The sequence below is a fragment of the Triticum aestivum genome, chromosome 7A, assembly GCF_018294505.1.
Source record: "Triticum aestivum cultivar Chinese Spring chromosome 7A, IWGSC CS RefSeq v2.1, whole genome shotgun sequence".
NCBI lineage: Eukaryota > Viridiplantae > Streptophyta > Magnoliopsida > Poales > Poaceae > Triticum > Triticum aestivum.
The window spans coordinates 486,461,491-486,471,816 of NC_057812.1; the positions used below are offsets into that span (position 1 = coordinate 486,461,491).

The 10,326-nt window shown below is 49.6% G+C and overlaps 1 protein-coding gene across 1 annotated transcript; it reads right to left on the bottom strand.

Moving 5' to 3' along the window:
- Window positions 1-3,856: 3,856 nt before the first annotated feature.
- On the bottom strand, window positions 3,857-7,223 carry LOC123147712 (polygalacturonase At1g48100). The gene is made up of 6 exons (XM_044567003.1): window positions 6,356-7,223; window positions 5,714-5,881; window positions 5,564-5,608; window positions 5,250-5,457; window positions 5,042-5,123; window positions 3,857-4,695 (listed from the first exon to the last, which is right to left on the bottom strand). Exons 1-6 carry the CDS (start codon window positions 6,812-6,814, stop codon window positions 4,191-4,193), a joined length of 1,467 nt encoding a protein of 488 aa, XP_044422938.1. The 5' UTR covers window positions 6,815-7,223; the 3' UTR covers window positions 3,857-4,190.
- Between the last annotated feature and the right edge of the window lie 3,103 nt (window positions 7,224-10,326).

Genomic DNA, 10,326 nt, shown 5'->3' on the forward strand with positions numbered 1-10,326 from the left:
GGTTTCGGTTCAGAATCTGCTTTTTGAGGACATCACATAGTGTCTGATGCCCTTTAAGACTTTTGTAGATCCCTGTTTCAAGCAATGTCTTCAACCTAGCATTCTCATCAGCATTAGCAGTGGTATCCTCAGCGGAGGGGTTAGTTACCACATCAACAGTTGAAGATATTGCAACAGTAGTAGCAGTAGAACATTCAGCAACAGAAGTAGCATTATCATGCTCAATGCATTTAAGACATGGTGGTTCAAATCCTTCATGAGTGGGACTGATCTGTTTGGAGTGAAGTGACTCGTTTTCCTTTTGAAGATCTTCATGAACCGCTCTCAATTTCTCAAGATCTTGCTTCCTTTGAAGATAATCATAGGAAAGCTTTTCATGAGTTGTTGAGAGAGTTTCATGACGACTTTCAAGTTCCTGATACTTAACGTGAAGATTTTTTATGTCTTCAATTAAGGATTCAGATCGAGTCATTTCAGCACCTAACAGATCATCGCTTCTGTCTAACAGTTTTTGAATATGTTCCATAGCTTTCTGCTGTTCAGTTGCAATTTTAGCAAGTGTTTTGTAGCTGGGTTTTGAATCACAATCAGAGTCATCGTCACTAGATGTTTGATAGTGAGTAGTGCGTGTGTTTACCTTGGCACCGCGTGCCATGAAGCAGTAGGTAGAAGCGGAGTAGTCCTTGTCATTTGCATCGGTGTCGGTGACGAGGTCATTGTCTTCATATTGAAGATGCTCTTGGCAACGTATGCTGTAGCCAGACTTGCGATGCCTGAATCGGACTCCTCCTCAGACTCCACCTCTGCCTCCTCAGAAGCGGACTCCTCCTCTGAATCCATTTCCTTGCCAACAAACGCACGTGCCTTGCCAGATGAGCTCTTCTTGTGTGATGAAGACTTTGAGGAAGACTTGGACGAAGACTTTGAGTATTTCTTCTTCTTCTTGTCGTCGGAGTCATATTCCTTGCTCTTCTTCTTCTTTTTGTTCTCATTGTCCCACTATGGACACTCAGAGATGAAGTGGCCAGGTTTCTTGCACTTGTGACATGTTTTCTTCTTGTAGTTGTGAGCAGAAGCTTCATCATTCCTTGAGCTTGATCGGGAAGACTTTCTAAAGCCTTTCTTCTTGGTGAATTTTTGGAACTTCTTCACAAGCATAGCAAGTTCCCTTCCAATGTCTTCAGGATCATCAGAACTGCTGTCAGATTCTTCTTCAGATGAGGAAACAGCTTTTGCCTTCAAGGCACGAGTTCGCCCATAGTTTGGACCGTAGATATCTCTTTTCTCAAAAAGCTGAAACTCATGTGTATTGAGCCTCTCAAGTATGTCAGATGGATCGAGTGTCTCGAAATCAGGACGTTCTTGAATCATCAGGGCTAGGATGTCAAATGAACTATCAAGTGATCTCAGTAGTGTCTTGACGACTTCATGTTTGGTGATCTCAGTAGCACCGAGGGCTTGAAGCTCATTTGTGATGTCAGTGAGTCGGTCAAATGTGTGCTGGACATTCTCATTGTCATTTCGCTTGAAGCAGTTGAAGAGGTTGTGAAGGACACTGATTCTCTGATCTCTCTGGGTTGAGATGCCTTCATTGACCTTGGAGAGCCAGTCCCAAACCAGCTTAGATGTCTTCAAAGCACTCACACGGCCATACTGTCCTTTGGTCAGATGACCACAGATGATATTTTTGGCAGTAGAGTCCAGTTGAATGAATTTCTTGACATCAGCAGCAGTGACACCTTCTCCAGCCTTGGGAACGCCGTTCTCGACGACATACCATAGGTCGACGTCAATGGCTTCAAGATGCATGCGCATCTTATTCTTCCAGTAGGGATATTCAGTTCCATCGAAGACGGGGCACGCAGCGGAGACTTTAATTATCCCTGCAGTCGACATAGCTAAAACTCCAAGTGGTTAAACCGAATCACACAGAACAAGGGAGCACCTTGCTCTGATACCAATTAAAAGTGCGTTATATCGACTAGAGGGGGGGTGAATAGGCGATTTTTATGAAAGTCTTCAAAACGTGGAAGTTATGAAGACAAACGATAGAAATAAACCTATTACCATGCAGCGGAAGGTAGACTACACTGGGCAAGCAATAGTCAAGTATTCAATGAAGTGAAAGCACAATGACTTAATAGCAGCAATGTAGTAAGGATCAGGTAGGAAGATATTATGAAGCCATACAGAACATGCAGTCACTCAGTGAAGACAAAAGATAGTGCAAATATACAATGACTTCACAAGGAGCAATAGTAAGTAAAGGGAAGGGAAGATGAAACCAGTGACTCGTTGAAGACAATGATTTGTTGGACCAGTTCCAGTTGCTGTGACAACTGTACGTCTGGTTGGGGCGGCTAGGTATTTAAACCTTAGGATACACAGTCCCGGACACCCAGTCCTGAACACGCAGCTCAGGACACCCAGTCCTCACCGTATTCCCCTTGAGCTAAGGTCACACAGACCTCGCCCAATCACTCTGGTAAGTCTTCAAGGTAGACTCCCAAACCTTCACAGACTTCGTTCACCGGCAATCCACAATGTCTCTTGGATGCTCAGAACGCGACGCCTAACCGGCTGGAGGATGCACAGTCCTCAAGTGTAATAAGTCTTCAGATCACACAGACAAGAAGACTTAAGTGATGCCCAATTCTCTCTGGCTCTGGGTGGTTAGGGCTTTATCCTCGCAAGGAATTCTCTCTCAAAGGCTTCGAGGTGGGTTGCTCTCAAACGACAAAAGCCGTACTCTCAATCTGAGCAGCCAACCGTTTATGGTTGTGGGGGGTGGGCTATTTATAGCCACTTGGCAACCCGACCTGATTTGTCCGAAATGACCCTGGGTCACTAAGGAACTGACACGTGTTCCAACGGTCAGATTTCAAACTCACACGGCAACTTTACTTGGGCTACAAGCAAAGCTGACTTGTCCGACTCTGGACAAGATTCGCTCTCATAGTCTTCACTCGAAGACATAGGTGTTTTTGGTTAGGCATCACTTCAGTCATTCTGACTGGTTCTCTTGGACCCCACTTAACAGTACGGTGGTTCCTATGACTCAACACAAAAGAAAAAGAACTACGAAAGATCTAAGTCTTCGAGCTCCATAGGCTTCATGTGGTGTTTTCTCTTGTCATAGTCTTCAATGTGAATATCTTCATATACCACCTTTGACTTCAATGTCTTCATACATTTTTAGGGGCCATCTCTGGTAGGAAAACCGAATCAATGAGGGACTTCTACCTGTGTTATCCTGCAATTCTCACAAACACATTAGTCCCTCAACTAGGTTTGTCGTCAATACTCCAAAACCAACTAGGGGTGGCACTAGATGCACTTACAGATACTATCCTATGGAAGTTCACGTCTCATGAAGAATACTCGGCGTCGACCGCCTATATGGCGCAGTTTGCGGGACACACGACAAGCATCATGCCTGCTGCTGTTTGGAAGGGTTGGGCCCCTCCGAAATGCAAATTTTTTGCTTGGTTGATAATTCAAAACAGAGTTTGGACAGCCGATCGATTGCACCGTCGTGGATGGCCGAACTGCAACCTCTGCCCGCTTTGCAAGCAAGTCCAGGAAACCGTAGCACACCTTCTCTTCCAATGCAGGTTCTCCTAGCGTGTCTGGATCGAGGTTGCAGCATGGCTCGGTATACATGGTGATGTGGTGAGGAACTGGCGAAATGAGGTTTCGGTTCAAGAATGGTGGATTAAAAATGTGGTTGAGCGTGGAGATCAGAGAAAGGCTATCGCCTCCTTGTTCATGCTCATGTCTTGGAAGAATTGGAAAGAGCGTAATGGAAGGGTTTTCCGTAACACCGCCACTACGACGATGATGCTCATCGCGAAGATAAAAGAGGAGGCCCATCTTTGGGCTATTGCCGATGCCACCCACTTGAGTATTGTAATGCCACGAGAGTAGATATTTGTCTCCCGCTTTGCGGCCATTTGTCTTAAACCTTCTCCCTTAATCAATGAAAATGACAAATCTTTTGCCTTATTTCAAAAAAAAAGTGGAACCCAATTCGGAGAACAAATTCCACCGGCCGGGAGGCAAACGGGTAGCTACGTAGGACGACCTTCACCGAGAGGGAGCAGAAGCACACATGTACAACTCCACATGACTCGACTGTTGTCTCAGCTCTGAATTCTGAACTCTGAACTCTGAACCCTGCGAAACTGTCGTCATCGGCACTTGAGATCGGGGTTGTCGAGGAGGGCCTCCGGGACGCCGTCCTGGAGGCAGGAGACGGGCGGGATGGTGGGCGTCTGCTGCGCCCCGTAGGCGCTCCAGCAGTAGGGGTCGTCGACGAGCTCGCCGCTGAAGGGCAGCAGCTCGACCTCGGCCATGGTGACGTTGGTGCAGGGCACGGTGTCGCTGCAGGCGAAGTGGATGGGCGCGCTGCGCACGTCGTAGGAGCCCCGGACGTTGGCGTAGGAGACGTCGGTGACGTGCACGGCCGTGGACTGGTTCATGCACCGCTTGTCCTGGCAGTAGTACTGGTCGATGATGATGCAGTTGCGCACGTTCTCCATGGTCACCCCGTCGAAGGCGATGCCGGACACCGACCCCATGCCACCCTGCCATGTCTTGATCCGCAGCCCGTTGTCCGAGTTCCGGATCACCGCGTTCCGCACCGTCACGTTCGCCACGCACGCCTGCGAGTTGTGCACGCCCAGGCTGCCGATGCTGCAATGCAACCACATAGCACTGGAGTGAGTGAGTGCCGACGCAATGCATGTGTGCTCTGTGACATTCTGGTTCATTGTAGTACTACTGAGGTTTGTTATTGGCCGCAAGATAAAAAGTCATGTGACCGGAGACAGAAGCTGGCACGTGTGGTGTGGGACTAGGACACCGAATCGCGGTGCATAACACGACGAGCGGCCAGAGACATGGTGGAAGCTAAGGTGATGCCATCGTGCATTTATAGAGTGCCCTTTGGAGGTTTTCGTCGGGTGTGTTGCTGTTTTCTCCTATAAACCGTATGTATGTGTGTGTGTATGTATGTATATGTACCGGGGCGTGCGCCTACCTTATGCCGTGCCCAGGGCCACACGTTACGTTCTGTATGTCCACGTCGTAGCTCCCGGTCCCGATGGAGATGCAATCATCGCCTGCACGCCAACAAAAAAAAAAATAGTTCGATGCCTTCACGTCATACACACACAGAGAGAGCGAAGTTACTCAAAACAAGAGCAGCCAACAGGAAAAGGAGCAGTTGTGTTGCGTGCGTGGAGTACCGTTGCTGATCTTGGAGTTGTAGATGCCGACACGCTCCGTGTTCTCGACGTGGATGCCGTCGGTGTTGGGGCTGTTGGCCGGGGACCTGATGAATAGCCCGTCGACGAGCACGTCGCTGCAGCCGTCGAACCGGAAGTGGAACTCGGGGCTGTTCTCCACCCTCAGGCCCCGCACCACCAGGTTGCTGCTCTCGAAGAACCTGATCAGCTGTAGGGCGCACGCACACGATAGATGAGCCATGGTCAACAGGTACAAAATGTTCATGTTCTGTTACTACACAGCAAGCGTGGCAGCATTTTGCATACATACATACCGTGGGGCTGTCGCAAGGCCCGTGCAGCGTGGACCCGTTCGGACCCTGAGAGGAAAAGTGGAGGGACTCGTCTGATCATTGAGGTGTCGACCAGAGAGAAATACTGTTTGGGACTTAATTGGGGTGTGATACACTGATACTGATAAGTACCCTGTGGGGCTTGCAGGGGAGGTTCCACCACTCCTCGCCGTTGCCCTCGATGGTGCCGGCGCCGCGCAGCGTCAGGCCGTCCAGGCCGGAGAAGACCAGCCACTGCCGCCGGTTGTCCGACGGTGGCCAGCAGTCCGGCCCGTCCGGCGGCATCAGCACCCCGTCCACCTGCACCCACCATCGGCCGTTGGTTAGAAAGCATTTTCAGTTTTAATAGCGAGCATGGTTCTGATTAGTGCTGGGACTTTCCAGCCTAACACATGAGGGGGGAGCGACACACGTGAAGCTGTGGTCTTTTCCTCTCCGTGACTCCTCCAACTCTTGTCTCCTTCCTCTACCACACGTGACTCCCGGTCAAATTCTCGTAGCTGTTCTCTCCGCTCTTCTCGTAGCTTCATGATGAGAGATGACTCCGGGGAGAGGAAGGAGGGAGAGGGGTAACAATGGCAGAGACCTCTTTCATCTAATCTAGCTTCCCACTGATAATTGCTTACTCATGCACCACCGCGATCAATTCATCATCCACCGACAAGTTATATGTGGTGTCAATAACTGGTAAGCTTGGAATACATTTTGCCCAACAGGAATCACATAAGCGCGCGCATGGTATTGATCAAGCACAAGTGTGTACGTACTACGTACTTGGAACACGAGGCCGGGCTTGCACGGCCCGGAGAAGGTGGTGGTAGAGATGGTGAAGGTGCCGTCGGACGGCACCAGCAGCACGGCCGACTCAACGGCGCAGGCCGCCCTCCACGCCGCCCGGAAGGCCTCGGTGTCGTCCGCCGTGCTCTCGCCCGTCGCGCCGTACGCCCGGACGTCGAACACGCACGGCTCCGGCCGGAACGGCGTGGCCGGGTCAGACGGGACAATGCCGCCCGGCGGCGGGGCCACCAAAGGCGCCGCGTCGTCGTCCGGTGGAACGGCCGGCGACGACGCCACCGTGCCCACCTTCGCGCCAGCCCTGTGCCGAGAGCCGACGCCAGCACGAGGAGGCTTCTTGTGCATGTGGTTCCTCCCGTCGACGCCGACACCGAGCAATGCCGCCAGTACAAGCATCGCCAGCATCAACCGCGGCAGACCCAGCCTCGCAGCCGCCATGGCCAGAGAGTGCAGCAGACACGGCTCGGCAAGCTACAAGAAGCAGGAGGAAATGGAGGGTGTGAGCAATGGCTTTCGAGGGGTTGGAGGTTGAGGCGCGCGTCTGCACGCTTTATGCTCTTGCAGTTGCCGGGACGAACGGGGTTGAGCTGAGCAGAGGCCACGAGCAGCATGACACTTGTCAAAAGGGCAAGGCAATGGGAACAGTGCAAATGGTGGTGGGGTGGGGTGTATGGGCCATCTGGCCATCTCGCCGCCTATCGTTTTCGTCACATGAATCTTTGCAGGGAGTTTGTTTGCTTTTTTTAAATATATTTGTTTGTATTTTTTCTATACATGAGGATAACATGAAAAAAGACCTCATAATTGTGTCTCTTGTAAGCTGTGTTTAGGGAAGATGGAGCGTCGACCCGTTGGCTGGGCAGCTGAGGTTGTAAAATGCCAACAAGGATTAGTCTCTGGGTTAGTCTTTTTTTTTGTAAGTTGTGTTTAGAAAATAGAAATGCGTATAATAAAACTATATAAATGGCGATCGATTGCTGCTAGATTAGCCTAACGTGCCACCATAGGTCAGGTTTAGACGAAGGTTCCAGTGACTCACAAGCTCTTGTCATGTTCCTCCCGTTCGCCTATGATCTCCCGTGGCCGTATAAGTCGAGGGCCAGAGTCAGTGGGCAAGGAGCAAGATGTGACACTTATGATCTGGTCTCTAAAGGAAGGTGTGATCTTAACTAAAGATAACTTGAACACGCCGTAATTGTTTAGGTAACTTCAACGCACGACCTCAAACAGATGTCCGTTTGGGATGGCAATGGGGTCGTGTCCATCCGGATTTTATGGATGCGCCGGCCGTGCGCCCAATGCAGGGCCGCACTTCGGCCGCATCTTATCCGTTCGAAAATATAACAAATATCTGAAATTAAACATGGCAATAGTTGCACGTTTGAAATAGTCTTATTACAACCCAATCGAATTAAAAATAATATCAAAGTCTTATTACAATTCAATTGAAAATTGTTTGCGTGAAAAGAATTTAAATAGATTTATTGCTCGCCAACATGAGTCCACATGTGCTCAACTAAGTCATCCTGGAGCTGGACATGAGTATGCCAATCACGCAATTCCCGATGAAACTCGATAAACTATTCAAAGGTTGCAGGAGGTCGATGCTCAGACTCAACATTTTCGCCCTAAAAATCAGGCTCTTGGTCGTAGATGCTATCATCGTGCTCATCCTCCACGATCATCTTGTGCATGATCACAAAAGTAGTCATCACCTCCCAAAGCTTCTTCGTGCTCCATGTCAATGCAGGGTTACAAACGATACCCCACCGAGACTGAAGCACACCGAAAGCACGCTCCACATCCTTCCTATCACTCTCCTGCATTTGGGCAAACTTATGTCTCTTCTCTCCTTGCGGATTGGGTATGGTCTTTGCTACTTCTTGATCTTGCGTTGGTTTTTCCCTCAAATAGGAAATGGTGATGTAGCAAAGTTGAGATAATTATTTTCCTCAGTTTGAGAATCAATGTATCAATCCAGAGGAGACAACACACAAGTCACTGAATACCTGTGTGACGCCCTCGATTCAATCGTACACTAATCATACACGCAAATGTGTATGATCAAGATGAAGGACTCACGGGAAGATATCACAACACAACTCTAGACACAAATTAAAATAATACAAGCTTTATATTACAAGCCAGGTGCCTCGAGGGCTCGAATACACAAGAGTCAACGGAAGCAACAATATCTGAGTACAGGCATGAGTTAAACAAGTTTTGCCTTAAGAAGACTAGCACAAAAGCAACATTGATCGAAAAGGCAAGGCCTCCTGCCTGGGAGCCTCCTAACTACTCCAAGTCGTCAGCGGCCGTCACGTAGTAGTAGGCACCCACGGGGTAGCAGTAGTCATTAGTGGTGTCGTCTGGCTCCTGGGATCCGTCATCTGGTCGCAACAATCGGGTATGGGGGAAAAGAGGTAGCAAAGCAGCCGTGAGTACTCATCCAAAGTACTCGCAAGCAAGGATCTACACTAAATATGCAACAGTATCAAAGAAAGAGTTTTATATGTGGACTGGGCTGCAGAAATGCCAGAATAGAGGAAAGGCCTAGTACTATCGATGACTAGCATCTTCTGGAAACCACCATCTTGCAGCAACAGGAGGGAGTAGAGTAGCATAAAGTAAAGTAGCAGTAATGTTATCAACCTCGGCCAGAGATCCTTTCTCGACTCCCTGCGAGAAAGCAATCCCAGAGCCATACTATCCAATGCTCATATCCATTTCTCATCTCAAGTATCCAATTCTAGTTGTATCGATCGAGATACAACTCCAAGTGTCCATTACCATAGGACAGACTATCGATAGATGTTTTCTTCCCTGCAGGGGTGCACCAACTTACCCACCACGCTCGATTAACTCTGGCCGGACACACTTTCCTGGGTCATGCCCGGCCTCGGCCAAATAATACACCGCAACCCGACCTAGGCTTAATAGAGAGGTTAACACGCCGGACTAGACCTAGCCCCCAGGGGTCATGGGCCATCTCCCCGGGAACTCCTGCACGTTGCGTACGCAGCCGGTGAGCAGACCTAGCTACCTCCTTAAAAAGGCAGGTGCTTAGCAGTCCAACCCGGCGCGCGCCGCTCAGTCGCTGACGTCTATTAAACTTCGGCTGATGCATACGACGCAGAACGCCCATACTATGACCATGTGATGGTTAGTGCTATCAGGCCAGAGGCCCCTCGGATCAAATATCCAAATCGTAGTGGATTAGGAACGCGCGGTAACAAGCAGAGACTCACGAAAGATGTGACCCCATTGCCCCATCTCGAGTACTTGCGGCAAGGGCTAAGAATGCCCGGCCACGCCTCGTAAGTATCTCGCGGGCACCTTCCAGTTCAACCCGACTCCACACCACTCGCTATTAAGCTCGTGCGGGTATCCCTCAGGGCCGACCCGTCTTTAGTAACATGGTTCAGTGTAAAGTCATAGTAACCATAGTAACTGTGTGTCTAACACCAAGGGGAAAACCCGAGGAATCACCCCGAGTGAATTCCACTCGATGTTATCATCAAGGTGAACGTAAGAGGATCCACCCTCGAGGTTCACACTTGAGGGGTTGCATGACAGAGCCGTAACGGAAGTGGTTAAGGAGGAAATCACGCTCGATGACCTCGACCGTATAGCTACACTACAGAGATCTCATCAGGAGTGATGTAAGAGGTTCCACCCTCGGCACTCAATGGTAACTCTGCAGAGTCATACAACTAGGGGGTGATGTGCGGTGTCGGGGCCTGGACATCGTCCACGTGATCGAGTCATCGAACATAAAGCGGGGCAACTGGGACAAGGTGGGGGTCACTGATGGATCACTAACCAACCTATACTAAGTAGTTTAGGATAAGCAGGTAAGGTATGAAAGCAGGTAACAAAAAAAGGCTATGCATCAGAGTAGGATCATACAGAAAGCATTAGCAGTTCTAATGCAAGCATAAGAGGGAAAG

Bases quoted from the DNA above. Each gene is read 5' to 3' on its own strand.
- LOC123147712 (XM_044567003.1), bottom strand. From the start codon at position 6,814: ATGGCGGCTGCGAGGCTGGGTCTGCCGCGGTTGATGCTGGCGATGCTT. The intron at 5,882-6,355 runs GTACGTAGTACG...TGGTGGGTGCAG, and splicing joins AGCCCGGCCTCGTGTTCCAA to GTGGACGGGGTGCTGATGCC. The intron at 5,609-5,713 runs GTACTTATCAGT...TTTTCCTCTCAG, and splicing joins TCCCCTGCAAGCCCCACAGG to GGTCCGAACGGGTCCACGCT.